Below are 23,112 nucleotides of genomic sequence, written 5' to 3'. Positions count from 1 at the left end.
CAGTCCAACCCCCCCTGCAGGGAGCAGGGACACCTTTAACCAGATCAGGTTGCTCAGAGCCCCGTCCAACCTGGCCTGGAAACTTTCCAGGCATGGGGCCTCCACCACAGCTCTGGGCAACCCGTGCCAGTGCCTCACCATCTTCATAGTAAAGAATTTCGTCTAAATCTCCCCTCCTTTAGTTTAAAACCATTACCCCTTGTCCTGTCACAGCTGGCCTTGCTAAAAAATTGTCCCCATCTTTCTTATAGGCTCCCTTTAAGCACTGAATGACCGCAATCAGGTCTGCCTGCAGCCTTCTCTCCTCCAGGCTGAACAACCCCAACTCTCTCAGCCTTTCTCCACAGCAGAGGGGCTCCAGCCCTTGGATCATTTTTGTGGCCTCCTCTGGCCCCACTCCAAGAGGTCCATGTCTGTCCTGTGCTGAGGGCTCCAGAGCTGGATCCAGGGCTCCAGGGGGGTCTCACCAGAGCAGAGCAGAATCCCCTCCCTCGCCCCGCTGGCCATGCTTCTTTGTATGAATACCGGGGGTTACCCCGACCCAGGTGCAGGACCTTGCACTTGGCCTTGTTGAACCTCATGAGGTTCACACGGGCCCACCTCTCCAGCTTGTTCAGGTCCCTCTGGATGCCATCCCGTCCTTCTGGTGTGTCAACCACACTGCTCAGCTTGGTGCCTATGCCAGTGACGAAAATATTAAACAGTGCCAGTCCCAGTACGGACCCCTGAGGAACACCACTTGTCAGCACTCTCCATTTGGACACTGAGCCATTGACTGCTACCCTCTGGATGCAACCATCCAACCAATTTCTTATCCACCAAACAGTCCACCCATCAAGTCCATATCTCCCCAATTTAGAGAGAAGGAAGCTGAGGGGGACTGTGTCGAAGGCTTTACAGAAGTCCAGACAAATGACATCCGTTGTTTTTTCCTTGTCCAGTGATGCAAGTCACTCCATCATAGAAAGCCACTTGGTCAGGCAGGACTTGCCCTTGGTGAAGCCATGCTGGCTGTCTCGAATCGCCTCCCTGGCCTCCATGTGCCTTAGCATAGCTTCTAGGAGGATCTGTTCCATGATCTTCCCAGGCACAGAGGTGAGGCTGACAGGTTGGTAATTCCCAGGGTCCTCCTTTCTACCCTTTTTAAAGATAGGCAGAATGTTCCTTCTTCCAGTCCCCACGGACTTCACCTGACTGCCATGACTTTTCAAATATCATGGAGAGTGGCTTGGCAACTACATCAGCCAGTTCCCTCATCAGGTCCCATGGACTTATGTGTGTTCCTCAGGTGGTCACAGACCTGATCCTCCCATACAGTGGGAGTGGTTTTACCCTCCTGGTCCCCCTCATGCAGTCCATTGACCTGGGAGAGGTGAGGAGAGAGGTTAACAGTGAAGACTGAGGCAAAAAAGTTGTTGAGTACCTCAGCCTTCTCCTTGTATGTTGATACGAAGTCGCCATTCTTGTTCATCGGGAGCGTATGCTTTCTTTAACCTTCCTTTTCTGGCTGACATACCTGTAGAAGCCCTTCTTGTTATTCTTTGCATCCCTTGCCAAATTCAGCTCTAGCCATGCCTTGGGCTTCCTGACCCCATTCCTACAGAACCGGGCAGCATCCCTATACTCTTCCCAGGGTACCTGTCCCTGCTTCCACTGCCTGTGTGGTTCCTTCTTTCTCCTTAGTTTTACCAGCACGTCTCGACTCAGCCATGCTGGTCTCTTCCCTTCCTTGCCTGATTTCATACAGCTCGGGGCTGAGAGCTCTTGCACTCTATGGAACACATCCTTAAAGATCTGCTAGCTCTGCTCTGCTCCCCTGTCCCTCAGGACCATTGCCCAGGGGTCCTGACAAACTCCTTGAAGAGCTGGAAATGTGCTTTCCTAAAATTTAGTGTCCTGACTACTCCTCACTTTTCCCATGTCCCTCAGGAGTGTGAACTCCACCAATGCGTGATCACTGCAGTCCAGGCTGCCTCCAGTCTTGTCACTGATGAGCTCACTTGTGGTGGTGACCATCAGGTCCAGTATTGCATCCCCTTGGGTAGGGCTGTCTGTTACCTGGCTTAAGAAGTTATCCTCAATGCAGTACGTATTCAGCAGCTGAATTACAATTGATTTGAGCAATCTTAATTCTGGTATTTCCTGACTTTCAGGTCTTTGAGCTTTGGTGATACTCCTCTAACAGGTGTGCACTTGATGATTTTAATGTTTCATTTGCAGAAGTCGCTGGTTTTGCTAGGGAGATTTCTGTTTCCACCCGGCTGAATGGCTGACCAGCAAAGCTGACTGGTTATTCTGCAGAGGAAAGGCTGTACTGAGAATGATCTGAGGGTGGTTTTTCTATTACTCTGATCATGTAGTTTGGAAGAAAGTTTATTTTGGGTGGAATGCAGCAAAATGGTGTTTGGTATAGCTGCATAACTCCTCTGCAGAAGTCTTGAGCAAGGGGCTGTCTCCCTTTTGCAGTGCCCATAAATGAACGTCAGATGGCTGTGATAGAAGCTTTCCGCCATGCCTGGAAAGGATACAAGGATTTTGCCTGGGGCCATGACGAGCTGAAGCCTTTGTCCAAGTCCTACAGCGAGTGGTTTGGACTTGGCCTTACCTTAATTGATGCCTTGGATACCATGTGGATTTTAGGCTTAAAAGAAGGTAATTTTTTTTTCCTCCTCCATTTTTCCCCTCTAAAATAATACCTTATTTTCTGTTCAGGAGGTACATGTTCAGAGTTCTTTGAGGGGAACATTTATTATGTGGGGCCAGGACGTTTAGTTTTCCTGTGAGGGTAAATACATAGATATACAAATAAATATTAAAAAAAACCCCAGCTATATTAAAGGACACTGTTTTTCTTGGAATAGAATTTTGAGCCATGAAAATAATACTCCGCGTATATATTTTTACATAGAACAATGGATATATCTGCTAGAAACTGAGGAATGTATTAATATGCCTCCTGATTTTTGTTTCTGTACTAAAGCCTCAGCGCTGTCTTTGTGCCATTATATAGCCGCTGTAGGCTTTCTATTGCTCAGGCTTAGGTTTTGCCTGAAAGCTCCTAGGTGGTGTTTGATCACACCTAGTATCAATATTTCATATCTGCATTTTAGAAGGTTGTTTCTGTATCAAAGCAACGAGTGGAAAAGGGTTCAGTGCCGCCTTCCTGAACGGCTCTGATGTCTGTGTTTGTTTTCAGAGTTTTTCTGGAAGTGACTACCTTAGAAAGCTTTCAAACAGATTTTAAAAATTAAGCCAAAAATTCTGCAATTCTGTTGCAAAAAAATTGCTTAATCGGTATTTAAGAATAGTCTGGTTTTTTTCTTTTGTGGAGGGTTTTTTAGTGGTATTTAAACATTTCTGGAACTGTATCTATTTAACCTTGGTGGATAGCCACCTTATCAGTCATGCAATTTTTTGTGTCAAGATAGGAAGAACAGCGCTGCTAGTACGGGGACAATAAACACTGGAAGTCTTTCATGGTTCTCTTTCTTCTACCTTTGAAGTTCGTGTGAATCAAATGAAGATCATGTGCTCGCAGCTCTGGGCCTGAGCGGGCTGTCTTGAAGTTTCATCAAGTTGACAGTGTGCTGCTTATTTTTTTTTTTTCCCCTAAAAAATTAATTGTGAACTACATAAAGCTTTTAAAATAAATTATTAGTAATTTAGATGTGTTGGAAATGGTGAAGGCTTCTTCATATTTTATAGCCGTTCTTTTGCTGAGTGCCTTAGAAAGCTCCTGGGGTTTCTTCTGAATAACAAATGCTATACAAATGAAAGTTCTCTTTGAGGTTGCCAGTCTTTCTTATAAGCTGATGAATGCTTACACTCCTGTGAAAGAGGACCTTCTCTTTTCTACTGTACTGCTACACAGCACTAGCACCTGACAGCAGACGTTTCTCTGTGGTTCTTCTCAGTCTACCCAACATCCAGTGTTTAGAATAGAATCACAGAATGCTTTGGGCTGGAAGGGACCTTTAGGGTCACCCAGTCTGACCCCCCCTGTATGAGCAGGGACACCTTTAACCAGACCAGGTTGCTCACAGCCCCGTCCAACCTGGCCTGGAATGTTTCCAGGGATGATGTTTACCCAACATCCAAGATGTTTCTTCTAGTGAGGACACAGAGTCATCCTTTCGCTTTAGAGTTCATCTCCTGTGGAATACCTTCTGTTTCTGCGAAAATGGTTGTTCTTCTGTGCCTGTGCACAAGCAGGAGTTTCTGGAAGGTGTGAGAACCTTTGAGATAGCTTCGCCTTCGCTGCTAGAGGCAGGAGCTAACTCATGTGCGCCACAGAGTTAGACCCTCTGCAAAAGCAGTCGTTGAGTACTGCTGCTGCTAAGCTGACTGTTGAATCTAAAATGGCTTTTTTTACATTCCTTTTTGACTTAGTAGTGTGCTAAGCAACCATTTCTGTTTCTGGGAAAAAGACTGCAGACTGTTGGGGTTTTATGAGTTAAGTGCTGAAGTAGGAGGCAGGCTCCTCAGGACACAGCTAGGTCAATGGCTGTTAACCAAAAACGTTATCTGTTATCTGGGTAGGTAACAGCTTTGATTAAAAAAGATTTAATTAAGAAGTTCAGAAGGTGCTTGTGGAAGTGTAACTAATGTCTGACAAGTGAAATGGATGGACTTAAAAGATCTCAATTTCTGGACTATTTTAACAAACAATTCCTCAATTTCTTCTTCTTTTAGACTGTTAGGAACTTCTTATTTTGCTGAGTATTTCTGTTTCTATGCATCTGCAGTGCATGCTGAACAAGAATTAAGCTGATGGTAGTCAAACTTCGCCCAGCATATGCTCTTCATTTTAGTTTTCCACCTAAAATGATGATCTCTGTGGGCAGAAGTAAGTGTCGTGGGTATATGGAGTATGAGTGTCTCTAGTCTAGTTGTTGGAACTTGCCACAAGTTCATAACTGAACTGCCTTTTACACTTTGCAGAATTTGAAGAAGCAAGAAAATGGGTAGCAAACGAGTTAGCATTTGATAAAAATGTGGATGTGAACCTTTTTGAGAGCACTATTCGTATCCTGGGGGGCTTGCTGAGCACCTACCATCTCTCTGGAGATAGCCTCTTCCTGGAAAAAGCTGTGAGTGACTAGTCTTACAAATGAAACCGGGTTACATATTCCATATTGGACAAAGTCAAGGGAGGATTCATCAGAAAGTTAAATGTTGCTGGTGTTTAAGAGTTTCATATTTTAAGTGGTGGGAAAGGGATTTACCATTAATCTTTGAAGCCTGTGCTGCTTCTTGCTCTCTGGATAACCTCAGAGCCTTGCTGTAATTCATCAGGTATTCTTATATGCCTCCTCTTCTGTTGATGAAGATCTGACCATATGGCTCACAAAGAGTAATAGTTGTCTTTTGCTGCCCTTTCCACATGTCTGAACAGCATCAGCCACCTCTCAAATGAAGCATGCAATACTAGGAAGAGGGTAGAAACTGTAGTCTTTATGATGAATAAAGCCATGACCCTTTTAAATTCTTGGCTTTCTTGCACCATCTAAAACTAAGCTGCTGTTCTTTCTTTTTCTGTCTGCTTGGTGAAAGAAAATCTAAAGGGGTGTGCATGTGTGTGTATATATATATTTGTTTTGTTTGTTGTTTTGTCCTGTGCTCCTGCGTTTTCTTCAGAAAGACATTGGGAACAGGCTTATGCCAGCATTCAAGACCCCCTCCAAGATACCATATTCTGATGTCAACATTGGCCGGGGCACGGCGCATCCACCTCGCTGGACGTCCGACAGCACTGTGGCAGAGGTGACCAGTATTCAGCTGGAGTTTAGGGAGCTATCTCGTCTCACTGGAGATGAGAAATTCCAGGTATGGAAGAATCAGTCGATGTTTTTCTTTTTTTTTTTTTTTTTCTTCCCCCCCCACCTCTCTACAGCTCCACGACTGACTCTCCATCAAAACATGTGGTCTCTGTAGTCATTAAGTGACATTAAATGAGTTGTGAAACTCTAGATAAGGGAAGGAAAGTTAACAAAGTAATTCCAATTATTTTCTTAAATAGCAAAAAATAGTAGTGGAGGTGAATAATTATTTTTCTCCCTCCAGAAACAGCTTTTGATTTAAAAACCAAAAAAAACCCCAACCCCAAAACCAAACAGCAAAACCAAACCACACCCCACACCCACTGTCCCCCAGCCCTCACAATTTTTATCACTGACGTTTTTGTTTGACACTAGGTTGTCACATTTTGAGAGAATATTAAGCTAACCCAGGGGGCTCTGAAACCGTGCCTTGCTTAATGTTAGAATTCTGTGTGCAGTTTCTTGATGCCATTATCTAAATGCAGAGAACAAAAGCTTGGCGTTGCCATCCGAGGAACTACAGTGGGACTCACTAGGTAAGGGTCTGACAGCAGCTCACAGTATAAAGCAGAGTTAGTTGAAGTAAAAATAATTCCAGAGAAGAGTATTTGCCACTCTTTCTCTTGCTTGGTGATGTTGTTTTATTGTTTTAAACTGTATCCACAGCTCCAGTTTTGAAGAGTGCAGTTATTGAAAGAAGTTTTAGCTCTTGCATGATTCATGTAGTTGTTATTTTAGCTGGACTTCTACTTTGCAAATATGAGTAAGTCAGGTCATAGTCCGGTACCATCATACTGGCTTTCGAGTGGCCTTACTTGAAGGAAAGGAAATAGTTATAATTATATCAGAGTACTTCAGTGTACCCAGAACATCATATTTTGACAGTCAGCAACTTTGAAATTCTGTATTTAATACATTGCATGAGCTGAACCTGATGTCCTTGATGTTAATTTGAGAAAGAATAGTTAAAGATTTATTGTAGGCCTGAAGTTACTAGCCACAGTTTTGTGCATCATTTATACCTGTCATTTATGTTTGCTATTTTCTTTTTTTTAGAAAGCTGTAGATGAGGTGATGAAGCATGTTCACACCCTCTCAGGGAAAAACGACGGACTAGTGCCTATGTTCATAAACACCAATAGTGGGCAGTTCACTCACTTGGGTGTCTATACTCTGGGAGCCAGGGCTGACAGCTACTATGAGTATTTGCTCAAGCAATGGATTCAGGGGGGGAAAAAAGAAAATGAGTAAGTTCTTCCCACTTCTCCTATTGGTGTGCGAATTATGTGTTGTAGCTTGCTGCTTAAAGAAAAATAATGTATGTGCCCAACAGTCAACTGAGGATACCGCTGTTTTTAAAAGCAAGCTAGGCAAGCAATGAAGGACCTGTGGTAACTGGATGTAAAAACAGCATAAGAGTTAGGCTTGGTCTCAGAACTTCTCAGAAAACTTTTCTTCCTCAGTGTGAGCAGTGTTGCAGACAAGAGAAGAGAATTAAGTCTGTGCAGTAGATGTGGAGCATAATTAGATACTTCTGAAATACTGATGATGCTTCATTTCACCAGTGATGTCTGTGTTTTCTCTGGGTTTGTTAGGGAAAGGTGAATCCTACAAGGTCATTGAGATAGGAGATTTAATCCATAAGGAATAACTTGTCTTAGCAAGGAGGCTGAAGTTTGATGTTTGTGTAAACTTTGCTTAGGTCTCTTATATTTCTCTTATCTGCACTGGATAAGTGGAAGAGAATGTTTGCAAGGAGCAGAGGAATTAGAGATGTTGGGAAAGAAGGTTTCCTCCAAAACGAGACAAGAAATCCAAGCAGTTTTTGTCTGCTTACAAGCTAATTATGTTGGACTTACTCATGCTGAGGGGTTTAATGCATACAGAGAGACAACGCACCTCACTGAGGCATTTCTTCATATCAGAGCAGGAGCATCTCTGTAAAGAAAGTTTGCATCACTGCTTTTTCCAAGCCATACCTCACTGTGAACGGAGAACTGTTGTCTCTGGGACCAGGAACAATGGCATTTTGGGAGCCTCAAAATGGAATTATTCAACAGGGGTTTTCCCACATAAAAGTACTTTGAAACAAGGGAAATTCCAGTTAAATTCTGCAAAACTGTTTCACAGTGGCAATGGCCAGACATTGGAAAAGATTGCTCAGATCATTGAATCTCTATCCATGGTGGAGGTGCTAAAAAATTGCTCAGATGAGCCCTCAGGCAACCTGATCTAATTGAATCTGCTTCAGAGCAGAGGGTTGGACACCTCCAAGAGGTCCTTACCAGCCTAGATTTTCTGTGATTTCAATGACTGTACTTCTAAGGATTCCTGAAATAAAATCTGGTTACTACCTAGAAACAGAGTTGGGGGTATGTTTTCTTAAATAGTTAAATTTGGGGTAAACCAAATATTGCTACCTGGTAGCGATAACTAATTAGTTTCCAGTTGATGGTGACTTTGAGGGTTTTTTGTCAGTTTTCACATTTGGTTAAATATTGTTCTTTAGACTGAAATAACGGTCTCCAAAAGGATTGTGCTGAACATGAGCTATGATTAAATGTGTTCTGACTGCATGTATGTGAGCCAACTGGGAATAATTTTAATTCACAGGCTGTTGGAAGACTATATGAGAGCCATAGAAGGAGTGAAAAAGCATCTTCTTCAGAGATCACAACCCAAGAAGCTTACTTTTGTAGGAGAGCTTGCTCATGGCCATTTCAGTGCCAAGATGGTAAGAAGTACAACTGCATTTGAAAGAATAACAAAACAAAACAGAAAAGCCACTACCAAAAAAAAAAAAAAAATCAACATATCAGCAGGCAAATGCAAAGCTTCTGTGCTGTCTTTCCCCCTTCCCCTCTCCAAAGAAAAAACCCAAGCCAACAAAAAGAAAAGACCAAGGCTATACATATAGCTGGTTTGATAGCAGTACTGAGTAAATAGTTTGTAGATACTAGTCAGCTGTGCAAACCAGGGGCCTCCTCTTTGAGTTACTCCAGTAAATCCATTTATGTTCCTGTAAGACTGAACATTTTGGTGCTGGTGTCAAATTTTCTTTGTCTTTTTTATTTGTTTTGGCCATAAAATTCCGATGTCTGTATCTGTTGAGGCAGTGCCTATTTTATGTATTTATTTTCCATAATTAAAAATAATGTGGACACTTGCACACCTGGCTTTTCAGATTTGCCTTCAAAAGAAACAGGTGATCTAATATTGTGTTACTGGGTCAACCCACCCCCCCCTTGATAATTTTGGAGGGTTCTGTCCATTCATGACACGTTTCTTTTCCTGCATGTAGGATTATTGAGTAAACCAGTATGCTGATTGATCTTAACTCCCTGCTCTTAATTTGTGCATCCATACTCTTTAAAATACTCTTAATCTTTCAGTTCAGGATCTCATGCAACAGCAGGTATCGTGTGTGTGTGTGTGTGTCTTTTTGTTAAGATGAGCAGTGTATTATTAATGTCTGTGTAGCCTTATGGGCGCTTTAGTGAAGCCTCAAGTGAGCTTTGGTGAATTCTTTGACTTGTTTGGTTTCTTGATGTAGTCTTTTTGAGATGTCCAGTTCTGTGTTTCAGCACGTGCTTCTCATATCTGAATTTCCCAGAGGCTCTCCAAACCTGCTGTGAGCAAGACTGGGGTCTGGGTTTTGGGTAGAGGGGGCTCCCCCATCCCAAGGTAGGACAGAATTGAATTCGGACAGGTAGATTTGGCTTAGGTTTCTGCATGTGTCAGTACATACACTTGCATCTGTTCCAGGGAGTCAGAGTTTTGGTATTTAATCAATTATTATTGGGTGAAAGGCTTGACGGGTATCCTACCCTGGCCAACTGGTAAAGTGGGGGATGTTCAACAAGTCTGTGTTGACTTTCACCACCCTCAACCATTTCTTTAGGACTGGACAAAGCTTTTAAAGGTCCATACAGGTGCTACTTGTGCACCAGAGTGTTTTTACTGTGGTTTTGGATGATGGCATTTCATGTCATTTCATTCTGAATGGTAAGATTAATTTGAAATGCCGTATGTTACATTAATTTGTAATTCTTACATTCACAGTATCAGTGGTGGATTAGCCCCTGGAGGAGGACAATCAGTCTTGTATTGCAAACTGAATTTTGCCGGAGAAGAGTTTAGGGCATTTTATACAGTCTGTTTTCTGATGTGTTCTTCCACTGATGTTGACGATTGAGCTTTCTTGGAAAGTTAACTAAATTAATCTTGATTGTTTACAAATGTTGCACAGGTCCTGAAGTAATACCACTACTCTTGTCCTTTGAACAAGTTGTTTGCTGTAGCGAGTAAAGGCTAAGAAACAAATGTCCCTGTGGTCCTTTCATTGCTGCTGCTGTCTTGGGAAAGCAAGCAGGAAGGCTCTTTGCCCACTGTCCTCAAGTTCCCCCCCCCATACATACGCGAAGGGCCAGCGATGTTTTGTTCAAGGTGCCTGATATCTGTGGTGTTCAGCTGGCTGTAAACGAGAGCAAGCCTAGGAGAGCTGGTGGTGTGCATGGGAGCCAGCTGTACCCCATACTTTCTATAGAAACGGTGCTCTTACATCTTTGGTGCTCTGTAGACATGAAGGGTAATAGCTTTTGATTTCCTCAAATAATAATGTTGCAAGAAAGGTGCAGGCTTTCAGGTTGAAAGCTTATCCATGCTTTCCAGTTGTATCAGTGGATCTGGTGATCTCTGCAGATGTTGTCTCTCTTAAATAATGCCAAGGTGATTATTTCAGAATGATGAAAATCTCCTTCAGCTGACCTCTCCGCCTTCTCCAAAGCTTTGTTTTCTGTGGCTGACTCCCATCTCCGTTCCATTTTAAGTTTAAAATTAAATTTGGGTTATCAGTTTGTCCCTTTAGGTGTCTCTATTGAGAAACCTCTAGGTGATTCTGCCCACCCCCCTTCATGAGTTGGTATGAAATGGATACTTCTGGTAAACCAAAAGACCCTCTCTTCCCCCTTGCCCGGACTTGAGACCTTTTTTCCAGAAACTTGATGTAAAAACAGTCTTTTACATTTTCCAAATTAGTGATGTCTCTGTAGTGGTGCTGCCTGCCTCATGCTACATTGCATGAGATTGTTAAAAGTTACCCTGAGGTTCTTGCGACCTGAAATGTGTTTTGAAAAGGAGAAAGAAGGGGAAGAAGGGGGGGGGGGAGGGGAAGACACACATATAGGGACACAGAGAGGCACACACACACAAAAATACCTGTTTGTTGTGTAATTTTTTTTTTCTCCAGTAAGAGTTGTCTTGTCTTGCAGGATCACTTGGTTTGCTTTTTGCCTGGCACGTTGGCACTGGGAGCTCACAATGGATTGACTGCTGATCATATGAAATTGGCTGAAGCCCTTACAGAAACCTGTTACCAGATGTACGCTCAAGTAGAGACAGGCCTGAGCCCAGAGATCGTGCACTTCAATCTTCATGCACAAAACGGCCACAAAGACGTGGAAATCAAGGTGAACAGATAGGTGCCCTGAACTGTAACTTACGATTCTTCTGCTGTTGACACTCCCAGACCGATGTTGGGGATGTGCTCTGTTGTGGAGCAGCTTGTTTTTTTGCCGCCTCACTTTCTAGGTGTACCCCCGCCTTTTTTTTTTAATTACCCCTGCAGTGTGTTTAGAAGCTGAGATACACAAAATAAACTCTTTGGAGTAGGTGGAGATGGGAATCACAATTTTCCTTCCTGCATGTGTCCTTGAGAAAATTCCCTGCCTGAATTATTCTTGCCTTTTTTTTTTTTCTCTTGCAGCCTGCAGACAGGCACAACTTACTGCGACCAGAAACTGTGGAAAGCCTTTTTTATATGTACAGGTTCACTGGTGATAAGAAATACCAAGACTGGGGCTGGGAAATCTTGCAGAACTTCAATAAATACACACGGGTAAGGTCAGCTTATAACGACTGTGTTCTGTCAGGACTGTACTCACTCACTTGCTCTCTGACAAGAAATTTGGAAACCTACTGTCCTTCGAGAGTCCTCAGATACCCGTGGGGAGATTCGTAAGAACACACAGAAAAAAATCAGTTCATGCAGTGCCTTACAGTTTGAGATATACTACTTCGTACCTTCAGGGAAAGAACTTGTGTTAATTGATTAAAAAGTAAAAAGCTGTATGCAGACGAGTGAATTGTCTCTGGGAAGCTGGTGGAATCTCTGCTGCGGTCTTTTTTAGAATTTGGAAGATGAGAAGGACCCGGCTGTATTGAAAGAACCCTTTGGCTGAAGTTGCCAGAAAATAAATTGCCACAAAATGGCATTAGGGCTTTAATAGAGAGGGGTTTTGTATTCATTCTGACTACAGAGCTCGTGGGGATGTCACTCTGAGATGCTGTGCAGGAGGGGCCTAGATGCCAGTGTCATTAAATACCCATGGTCTGTTCCTGAGAAAAGAGATGCAGCACTTTGACCAGCTCAGGTGCAGAAACTGCACAGGTTACTTTCTGTACATTTGTCCAGAACCTTCAGGGGGATGTTCTTTGTGATCCCTCTTTACATGAAGCATAAATGGACATTTTGCTTCATTTTATCCTCAGGGTTTCTGTTAAATGCAATGAGATTTTTTTTTCATAACTGCAGTTTTATCTGCAAGAAGAACAAATATGAAATGAAAACCATGCTGATCCGTTTCTTAGCACTTACTTTCTTCAAGTGCATCTGGATGTTAAGAAGTGAAAATAATTTATTGTAGATTATCAAAATAAACAAAATTTCTGCTTTTTTTTTTGGCACAGGTTCCTACAGGTGGTTATACTTCCATTAACAACGTCCAGAATCCCAGTAATCCAGAGCCACGGGATAAGATGGAGAGCTTCTTCCTTGGGGAAACACTCAAGTACATGTTTCTGCTGTTTTCAGACGACATAGACTTAATCAACCTTGACAAATATGTATTTAACACAGAAGCTCACCCGCTCCCGATCTGGGTGCCAGCATAGACTGGGTGTCAGTGGACCTTCCAATGGTGACATTTTAACCTTCAAGTCACTTTACTTTTCAGGGTTTGAGGAGAGATGCTCAATTGCACCTTTTTTGGCTTCAAACAAAACCTTTGGGAAAGCATCTCTGGTTTGGAGAAGTCATGTCAGTCTTAAGTCTAATCCCTGGTTTGGGATGGACAGGCTGTGCCATACTAAGCTGGCTTTCCTGGTATTGATGATGAGGTTCAGAGAATAATTGTAGTGTGGACCATGACATTCACGGGGCTCTAGTGAACCAGAACTCACGTCAGTCTTACAAAATGCTCATCAAATACCGGGAATGCAGCAAGTTGTCTTACAGCACAGGTTGTCCCTGGAGAGAAGGAATAAGCCTCTGGGTTTCTGGTTTATTCTGGATTCACTGAAACACTTGGTTACAGTGCCATTCCTCCATAAGAACTGGTAGTGTTTCAGGTGGTAAGTGGAATAAACAAAGGACTGTAACGTTGTTCCAGGTAGAAGCAAAGCTGTCAGTATTCCTACTGATGCTCTGATCTCATTCCAGACTACCGAGCTATGCTGCATCATGCCAGAAGGGAGTGGCAGCAAAGCACCTGTTGTACAGTGTCTTAGTTTTATAGAGCACTTTGAACGATCTGTTCAAGCTGTGGCTGAAATGAATGGTGGGAGAGAATTTGCTGCTGGTCTGGCTCAAAAGTGGTATATAATTTTGTAGAGGTATTGCAGTTTTTTAACTTATCTAATGCAGGAGATAATGTGAAACGCAAGTGGAACTACACATGCATTTTGTATATTATTTGCATCAGTTAGACTCAGGTATTCTGACTGAAAGCTGCTTTATGAGGCTGGGCACTGGGAAAGCTGGTGAGCTGGGTATGATCTGATGTCGGCCTCCTTCCATCCCTTCCGGTCCAGGCATTGCATTGTAAAGTGTTCACTGACTCAAATGTACGATTGTACAGCAGAGTTCATGTGATTCTTCATTGTTTGGACTGTGGAGAAATTTTCAATTTTTATTTTTTTTTTTTTTTGTTTCTCCTGAGCAGTGCTTTGGGTAGAAGTGTTTTCATCAGCAGTGTTAAAAGCAGACGGTCTAAACGTATTACAGCAATTCCTGGTCCAGTAGGGTTAGTGAACTCTGTTCAGTTGCTTGAAGATAAAGCAGACCCAGTTTTCTTTTTTTCTTTTAAGAATCTCATGGTAGCTCTGGGATCTTTTGGTTTGATATGTGCAAATAGGTTTTAAAACATGAATTTGGAAATCAGCTTTCTGTAGTGCTTTTCCTTTTGGTTTTGTTGCTACTCGGACAGTCCTTTATTCACAGATTCTCAGAAATGTGCTCGTTATATCTCTTAAAGAGGTTGTTCTCACCAAAACGTCCTTCCCCTCACATTAATGGGTGCAGTGGCAAGTATGCAGGTGCGTGGTAGCAGCAGTGAAGGTCCAGTCCCCTCTGAATCTTGGGCTGCTAAGTGGAACTAATTAAATCTGACTGTAATCCTCTGGTGGCTGAGGGGGGTATGCATATTTTATAGTATTTGTAACCTTTGATTTGTTTTATGCTGATCAGTTCCGTTTGCTGGAGTTACCCTTGGGACCACTATTTAAATCCTTTACAGAATATTTACCATTCCATGATGGTTTATGGAAACGGAGACATTTTACAAATTATTTCAATGCACCTTTTTCTGTCATCAGAGGGACCCTGGGACTTGCAAGACACAATGGGTTTGTGCAGGATGTCAGTGTTCCTCCAGTTCAGGTGCCACCAGTAACCCTGGCAGTCATTTTCTTTGTGTGTGCGGTGGAAGCCAGTAACTGTAGCCATTGTCTGCACGACCAGTTTGCTCCTACGACTTTTGTTTCCTTTGACATAACAGCCAAGAAGGAAAATGCTGTTAGAATGTGGGAGGAAATACCTTCACTGGTTTTGTTTGTGGAGCAGCTTCGTGTTTCTGAGGAGTTGAGCTTTCACTACAAGCTGAAGGCTTAGAACTGGAGATTAAAAAAAAGAAAGAAAGAGAAATTTCGTGAGGCTACCCAGGCCCTGCTGCTTTACACTGCTTTGGCTTTGTGCCTTCCATTGATGCTCATATCGAACCCTTAAGTAATGACTTTGCTATGGATTGTAAAACTTCCAGAGTTTGGCATTTCACCTGTGTGGCAGCCCTGAGGAAACAGAGATTTCTCAGAGAGTGGGATACATACAAATACTCACCAAAAATCTTAAGTCTTAAGCTAGTCTGAATAGAATTGACTCTGCAAATGAGACCATGGGGGGCTGTTACAATTTTCTTGCCTTATGATAATAATCCATTTCATAATGAGTTGAAGGAGAGAAGAATGAATCGTCCCTTTCCCAGACATGCTTCTTGTCTTTAGCTGAGCCTGTTGGCCTGGCTGATTTCTTTTCTACCTAATTCGTCCTGGAAGCTGAGTCTCTTTGCAAAGTGTGGCTTTACTGTCCTCATCCTTTAAATCTGAAGTTAAAACTGTTCAGCTCGCTCTACCTTTGAGAACAAATGCTTGTGTCACATGTGGAATGGCACAAACCTAGATGACCTGATGAAAGCTCATCTGCTTCTTCCTGTTCTTTTGCCAAGGTCACTTTAATGACTTGCTTATTTTTACTTCCATAACATAGTATGTTGTGTCAGATGAGTATCTGAGCTTCACAGCCCTTCTCAATTACACTGTGCGCTCCCCAGCACAACAGCAGCTTTGCTTTCTTTCAGGTACTCTGGGGCTCATTCAACCACAGCCGTCACTGCGGGTCTGCAATCCATTCTGGTGTTTCAGCGTACTGGCACGCTGCTGATCCCTGAGTCGTGGAGCAGAGAGGCTGCCTGTTCAGCCAGTGATTCTGTCCTTTTGCACAAAGAGCTGCCTTGGTTTCTCTCCAAGAGCTTGAGTGCCTTGCTTAATTAAACTAAAAACCCCCAAACAAACCAGCCCCACCCAGCTACACTGTTCAGTTAGGCCCTCACTGAGAAACAAACGGGTACGGGCACAGCCAGTGGGTGCTGCATGGCTGCAGGGCTTGGAAGTCTCATGCTCCAGGCTTTAAGCCACAGCTCAGAAAAAAACCCCATGTTTGCTCAAAGCCAATTCAATAGATGAATGGGGCCACAGCTAGCACCTAATCCCTGGCCTTCCTGAGAACTGAAGTCTCACTACAAGCCTTAGAAACTGGCAGGTTTGCAGGGTCCGTGGTATGGGCTGACAAGGCCCCTCTGGGTTTCACATGGCTTCCTGTTAGCAGGATTTCTCAGCATTACATGCAGAGCTCGGATACAGCTGTATTTACTCCTCCAGATATTAGTCAAGGAATTTGCTCTGTTTCCTGCTCTGTTGCTGTGTGACATGGCAGCGGTGAGGGATGTGGGCAGGATGGGTTTGTCCAATGAACACATTTACAGAGTTTTGTGAAATTTCTCCTGCCCCTTAAGGCTACTTCCCTTCATCCCAGACATGCTTCTTGTCTTTAGCTGAGCCTGTTGGCCTGGCTGATTTCTTTTCTACCTAATTCGTCCTGGAAGCTGAGTCTCTTTGCAAAGTGTGGCTTTACTGTCCTCATCCTTTAAATCTGAAGTTAAAACTGTTCAGCTCGCTCTACCTTTGAGAACAAATGCTTGTGTCACATGTGGAATGGCACAAACCTAGATGACCTGATGAAAGCTCATCTGCTTCTTCCTGTTCTTTTGCCAAGGTCACTTTAATGACTTGCTTATTTTTACTTCCATAACATAGTATGTTGTGTCAGATGAGTATCTGAGCTTCACAGCCCTTCTCAATTACACTGTGCGCTCCCCAGCACAACAGCAGCTTTGCTTTCTTTCAGGTACTCTGGGGCTCATTCAACCACAGCCGTCACTGCGGGTCTGCAATCCATTCTGGTGTTTCAGCGTACTGGCACGCTGCTGATCCCTGAGTCGTGGAGCAGAGAGGCTGCCTGTTCAGCCAGTGATTCTGTCCTTTTGCACAAAGAGCTGCCTTGGTTTCTCTCCAAGAGCTTGAGTGCCTTGCTTAATTAAACTAAAAACCCCCAAACAAACCAGCCCCACCCAGCTACACTGTTCAGTTAGGCCCTCACTGAGAAACAAACGGGTACGGGCACAGCCAGTGGGTGCTGCATGGCTGCAGGGCTTGGAAGTCTCATGCTCCAGGCTTTAAGCCACAGCTCAGAAAAAACCCCCATGTTTGCTCAAAGCCAATTCAATAGATGAATGGGGCCACAGCTAGCACCTAATCCCTGGCCTTCCTGAGAACTGAAGTCTCACTACAAGCCTTAGAAACTGGCAGGTTTGCAGGGTCCGTGGTATGGGCTGACAAGGCCCCTCTGGGTTTCACATGGCTTCCTGTTAGCAGGATTTCTCAGCATTACATGCAGAGCTCGGATACAGCTGTATTTACTCCTCCAGATATTAGTCAAGGAATTTGCTCTGTTTCCTGCTCTGTTGCTGTGTGACGTGGCAGCGGTGAGGGATGTGGGCAGGATGGGTTTGTCCAATGAACACATTTACAGAGTTTTGTGAAATTTCTCCTGCCCCTTAAGGCTACTTCCCTTCAGCTGTGCACTCCTAGCAGTGACCCTTCGGGCAGAAGCTCCTCATTTCCAGTGCCACGCAGTATATTTAGCAAGACTGGGTTAAAATGCCATTTAAAGACCATTTAAAATGCCGGGGTAGCTCCCTGGTGCTGCCTGGCAAGCTTACTGCTGCAACAGAAGGTTTAAGAGTTTTCTGACTTTGGATTCGGCAGGAATGGCTTGCGTTTTTGTCTCTGAAGTATTGCTAGAACTCAGTGGCAAAGTTTGGAGGCCTCTGCTTCCACTAAAACCCTGAGTACATCAGAAACAGATGACTGGCACTGCCAGGAAAACCTGCTGATTTGCATGATCCGTTTTCAGGCTCTGACGTAACGGCGTGTGACCAGAGCCACTTCCTACCATTCTGTGCCACCTTCCCATGTTGGCCACGCGCCTCGTGCTGGTGTGTGATGATGAATGAACGAGCTTTTTTCCCAACACCCCCTGGGTACAGGTCATCAACCAGCATGGGGCTTCACCCATGGATGGTGCTCTGAGCCCCATACTCCCTGCCTGCCCTCCATGTTCCTGTTGTGCTCCCTGGAGTTCAGCCATGAGCAGCATTCCTGAGATGAGTGGTGGCTGCTGCTGCTGGGCTCTTTCCTTCCACTCGGGGGGCACCACACCACCAGGGTTTTCTGCTTAGATCCTGTTCTTCCTTGCCCAAGGCTTCAAAACGTTACGGACGTTTGTGGCACTGGCTTCAGGCTTCTGCCACAGCTCCTGAAATCTGGTTTTGTAATTATTTTTAGTGCTGCTCATCTCTCATCTGCATGGAGGTCCCTGTCTTGCTTGTCGCTTTGCTGTAGCATCTTAAAGTCTTTAGTTCCTCCTTCCGTATAAATCAAACCGTTTGCGTCCCTCACGCTGCGTGGATTCCTTTGGGCCAAGTACTATCTGTGAGAGGAAGATTAGAGATCAGTATAGTCCATGATAAGGGGTTTAAAGAACTCTACCCTTCTGGAAGGTCAAAAGACCCCTGGGCCTCTGTTTGCTCAAAGGCACAAAACAAGCCCGGGACGAAGGCGGTGGCTTGCAGATGACTTTCCAAAGGGCTCCTCCTGCATGTGGCTGCTCTAATGCACTGCTGGGTTGGTGTAATTAGAGCGCCTGCTTGCTGGGAGCTAAGGATGCTGTAAGGTAATATAAGCAAGATGTAATCCTCTCTGCAGACACAGCCACCGCTGTCTGCCTTTTTTAATGTGGTGCTAGTCCTGAATAATTGCTGGGGTACAGCAGATCTAAATTCAGAGAAGTCAGGGGGTCTGGGAGCATGGAGGGTCAATACCAGATTCCAGCAGCTCAGTAAGGCTCGAAGCGGCAGCCTTGTAGGAGCTGCAGTTTTGGCAACAGACCTGAAGCCTGGCTTCAGCATGAGCCAGAGGGGGTTTGAGCAGAGGTGTAGAGGTTTTCATCAGCACAAACGGAGACGACGGCAGTCGTCTTGAGGGTGTCGTTTCACTCGCAGTCTTAATGTGTTCTTCTCTGGGGGCTGGAGTGTGACTGACCGGGTCTTCTGTGCACTGTCCTGCATTTGTATGCACCTGAAAGCTCTGGTGAATGGATTTTGTCTGTTCCTGCTCTTTCCATGCTCCTCAGCTGGGGGGGGCATGGGGAGCAGAAGGTTTGGCCTTTTGTGCCTAAGAACAGGGAAGAGCCAAGCGGGTTGTATGCAAATAAACTTTTTGTGATCACCCAAATATTGTGAAATAACATCAGCGACTGGCACTGTAGCTCCAGGAACTGATCCCACTGCGATGGTGGGGAGGACTCAGCAGTGCAAATACCCAACACAAAGCCCCATGTTTGAGCAACGTCACAAAGCTGGAGCAATGCGGGGACTTTGCCTTTGCTGACCTGGGAGGCTTCTCCGCTAACTCATAAAATCATTGTAAATGGATCAACTGAGGCACCGACTGATTACCAGGAGTTAATATTTTTGCAATTATGCTAATATTTATTGGTGCGTAGTAATTCCAGTAGATAAGAACCCACCTGTTTCTGTGCAGAGTTTACTCCACCTGGGAAGGTGAGAAGCATCCTTTTTTATCTTCTGTGGTTATACTACCGAGCTGTGAAATTATATCACACACTTTAATAAACTTGTAATTTATTTTAAAAAGATGGGCAGATGACTTGAGTGGATGTGTGCTTTACTGATGACTACTGCGCAGTTCCTGAGTGACAGCAGTACACATCAGGGTTACTTTGTGTAACGCTCCAGCTCAGCAACCAGAGACCTCTTGCGCAAGTTGAAAACAAACAAAAAAACCCCAAACCCCCAGCCCTGGATGAGGCAGAGTCTTTTTTATGTAACTGGTCACTAGTGGAGTCCCCTGTCAACCTGTGTAATGAAGGACCGTGACCGTACCCCTGCTTTTCCACTAGTCAGCTGATACTTACTTTTGTCTAAAAATAATTTAGCTTCAACCTTAAGGTGCTTCCTGCAACCAGGCTGTTCAGGACAGCGATGAGTCCTGGGCCTTCCAGGGAAGCTTTATAATGCCGCCTCATTCTGAGGAGGTGAGCGTGAAACCCACACGAGGTGGTTTTGGCTCCAGTCAGTGATTTGGCCTTTTGCTTTTCTTTGATGCTTGGTTTGGGGCAGGTGGGACACTTCAGAAAGGTGAATTCCACCATCAGGGCAGAAGAGGGAATGCTCTCAAACAGCACAGGCACAGCTCAGCAGGCTGCTGCCCTTCTGCGTCCCAGTGGCAGCCTCACACCCCTGCCAGAGGCCATGGGGACAGATGTGTTCACAGCCCTCTGCCCGCTGAAGCTCCTGAGCGCTTCTCCTGGGCTCCTTCCATCCCTGCAGATTTCACCCAGCCATTGATGATGCTCGCCTCGAGCTTGCGCACCTCGGTGACGGATGGGGGATCAGCGGGGTTGTGTCCCCTAGAGAAAGCAGAGCAGCAAGAGGATGTCAGCAGGGAGCAGCCCCTTCCCTGTGCAAGAGGCAGTGCCAAGCCAGGGAACTGAAGGACAGAGATTGTCGGGTTTGTGCTTCGTATTTATGCCCTGGAATCCAAGTTACTGTGTCACACCCACCGGGAGGCTGGCTTGAGAGCCCTGAGCTCTCCCTCGCATCAGTGGCTGCTGCCCTCTCTGCTCCGGGCCTGAAGGCTGATGGCCAATGCCAAGAGATGCTGGACTACTTCAGGCAACTGACTGCTGCAGGCTACTGAAGCTTGTGCCAATCCCTGGGCAAGAACATGTTCTGATGAACGTATGTGAGCTTAGTGCTGAGCTCTGTGCAGCCCTGCCTCCCTGCAGGCTGTAATATCCTGGTACTGGGGAGGAGGATTGCTCTCCCAATTAGGCTGCAGCAGTCTGGTACCCAGTTCTCTTTTAAGTAAAGCCTCTCCTGCTTCTTTGAACCGTGGCCAGTGAAGATCAAATACCCAGGGCAGGAGAATTTTGTCAGCCAAAGGAGAGTTCAGGACTTACCGGAGATCCAGGTGATGAGCGCCTCCTCTAACGGTCAGTGCGATTAGTGAAGGACTGAGGCTCCTGTTTATCTGGGAGGGAAAGGAGCAGAGATAAATGCTCACCACGGCACCAGGCAGAACTGGGCATCAGTTCTGAAAACTGGAAGATGAGCTGGGTAGGACTGAGGCAAAGCAAGAGATCCTCTGTATGGCTGACTTTGTCTGCATGGCTGATGGGCCTAATGAGCCAAATCATCTCTCTCAAATGAAGTGAAGGCTCCCCCCCACACACCCCAAGATGAGAACTGTCAGCCTGTGCCAGCACAGGCGGTTGGCAGTAACGGGCGCCTTTGGGCCCACGCTCCCTGAGCAGCCTGGTCCTCCTGCAGCTGGGACTGCCAAGCCAGCCTGAAATGAGGAACTCCTGCACTGCAGTCAGGAGCTCAGCTAACTCAAAATCCAGTTCTAGGTCATTTTTGGTTTTAAGTGTTAAACTAGAGCTCTGCCACCACACTGAAGTTTTGTTGAACCTAAACCAAAATACGCCCTGGGTCAAGTTGCTGCTTACAGCAACTGCTCGGTCTCACAAAGTACGCTGAGATGGGAGACAGCGAGGAGCACTTGGCTGTCGACACTGAGACCAAGTCTTGACGCAGCAACATGATGGGTTGTGGTTCAGACCCCAGGCGCTGGCTCAGGAGGCTCCTGCTGTGTCTGTGGTGGCGACACCACCTTTCCTGCAGCAGCGTTCCTGCCTATGGACACTAAGTACGTCCCGTAAAGTCCCGAGGCTCCTGAATAGTTCTGCATAAACCAGCTGCTTGCAGAAGCTCAGATGGGCTAAAGACAAATCGCCAGGGCTGCTCTGACAGGGAGAGGGGCTGATGTGTCACCCGGGGAGGCTGCGCTCTGCTCAGTGTGCAGGTGTGCACATGCTTACCCCACCTCCGGCCCACGGGTCCAAGTCTCCATTTGAAAAAATGATGTTGCTTGCACTTTCCAGATCTGAAATTCAGAGATGACATTTGAGAGGCCTCCTCCTGCCCATTTACCCAAACGCATCTGGCTAGCGCAGCAAACATGGCCAAGAACAGAAAACAGAGGAGAATAAAGCAGTTTTTAGGTTTTCTACTTCTGTCCCAGGGAGGTACAGAAAGGTCTGTTTGGCTCAAGTCAGCACAAGGCTGTGACTTTCTGCCAGGACTCATTAGTGCACGGTGTCTGTCCCCACGGAGCTGGGCAGAGGGGGGACAGGCAGATGCCTACAGGATAATGCAAAGGGAGGAGCAGCCAGCACAACTCACCTCCTCCCCAAAAGTTTGTCTGCAACCAATGTGCTCGTGGCCTCACGCGCCATTTGCTCCAGCAGTACTGTTCCCGCATGGCCTCTGTGAAGGGCATCTCGGGGAACATGTCGGTCACATTGTTACTGTTGAAAGTTAAGTTGATCTCGGTGCAAACCTAAGAGAGGTGCAAGAGCTGTGACAGGGCGGGGGGATAACCAGGGCGGCAGCTGAACCTGTTGGTGTCTCAACACCTTACCTGGTAGTCCCAGGCCTCAGCGTCTGAGCCGATGCCGCAGCCTGTGGGGTCAGCGCAGGACTGGTACAGCTGGTATATGTCATAACATGGTGCTGAGCCAGAGGAGTTGTAGAACACCCCTGCCAGGTGGGAACACAGCACAAAGCCAACATGTCAGCCATCACTGCTCTTGTGGCCGAGCCTCATGGCCAAGCGGGGGGGGCAGCTATCTCAGCCGGGCAAGCACGTAAGGCTGCGGCAGAGGTAGCAGGGGCTGCCCCAGTGCTGGGTTACGATCCCAACTTCGTGCCAAAGTCCTCACACAGTCTTATGCCTGGCTGCATGAGACCCTTTGCTTCCACTGTATCCATGGGGAGGAAGAGGCTCGCAGCCAAAAGCCAAGCGACTGGCTCACTGGTCCTTGAGAGAGCCCCAGCCTCCAAGCCCCATGCACCCAGGAGCAGGCTGCCTACAGGACACCAGCAGAGTGCTTGAACTGAATGGGGCACAACTGCCGAGACCTTCCCACCGCCTCCCTGAAAGTAGCTGTTGTCTGAATGCATCAAATTCAGTTAGCGGGCCAAGAGCGGCACGTCACAGACAGCGTTTTGTTTGACTGTTGTTCAAGAAGGGAAAGGCAGCGTGTGCAGGCTTGCCCAGATGAAAGAGCCCCTGACCAGGCGGCCCAGCGAAGCATTGCTGGGGAGCTGCAGAAGAATGAGCTGCTTTTTGTGCAGACGGGTAGTTACCGATAGCGAGGAGGAGGAATGTGGCTAAGCCCGTGGGCGGGGGGCGCGCG

At 45.7% G+C, this 23,112-nt stretch overlaps 2 protein-coding genes across 2 annotated transcripts in view; one reads left to right on the top strand and one right to left on the bottom strand.

Annotated features, from left to right (window-relative positions):
* The window catches only part of MAN1B1 (mannosidase alpha class 1B member 1), a gene marked incomplete at its 5' end in the record, with an annotated part of 24,012 nt that extends 7,791 nt beyond the window's left edge, over positions 1 to 16,221 (top strand). Inside the window, 8 exons of the mRNA XM_009636319.2 lie at positions 2,467 to 2,652; positions 4,942 to 5,090; positions 5,638 to 5,826; positions 6,876 to 7,066; positions 8,433 to 8,553; positions 11,090 to 11,287; positions 11,584 to 11,715; positions 12,567 to 16,221. Coding sequence (XP_009634614.2) covers positions 2,467 to 2,652; positions 4,942 to 5,090; positions 5,638 to 5,826; positions 6,876 to 7,066; positions 8,433 to 8,553; positions 11,090 to 11,287; positions 11,584 to 11,715; positions 12,567 to 12,770 — 1,370 coding nt within the window. The remainder of the gene's footprint in view (positions 1 to 2,466; positions 2,653 to 4,941; positions 5,091 to 5,637; positions 5,827 to 6,875; positions 7,067 to 8,432; positions 8,554 to 11,089; positions 11,288 to 11,583; positions 11,716 to 12,566) is intronic.
* A 24-nt stretch (positions 16,222 to 16,245) lies between these two features.
* Positions 16,246 to 23,112, bottom strand: part of DPP7 (dipeptidyl peptidase 7) — a gene marked incomplete at its 5' end in the record, with an annotated part of 28,099 nt that continues 21,232 nt past the window's right edge. The window contains 6 exons of the mRNA XM_009636275.2: positions 16,246 to 19,433; positions 19,765 to 20,259; positions 20,812 to 20,882; positions 21,733 to 21,797; positions 22,097 to 22,253; positions 22,335 to 22,453. Coding sequence (XP_009634570.2) covers positions 20,118 to 20,259; positions 20,812 to 20,882; positions 21,733 to 21,797; positions 22,097 to 22,253; positions 22,335 to 22,453 — 554 coding nt within the window. The remainder of the gene's footprint in view (positions 19,434 to 19,764; positions 20,260 to 20,811; positions 20,883 to 21,732; positions 21,798 to 22,096; positions 22,254 to 22,334; positions 22,454 to 23,112) is intronic.

The sequence above is a fragment of the Egretta garzetta genome, unplaced genomic scaffold (genome assembly GCF_000687185.1).
Source record: "Egretta garzetta isolate BGI_Z169 unplaced genomic scaffold, ASM68718v1 scaffold143, whole genome shotgun sequence".
Classification (NCBI taxonomy): domain Eukaryota; kingdom Metazoa; phylum Chordata; class Aves; order Pelecaniformes; family Ardeidae; genus Egretta; species Egretta garzetta.
The sequence above is the reverse complement of the archived record's forward strand: the minus strand, read 5'-3'. Positions and strand labels throughout refer to the sequence as shown.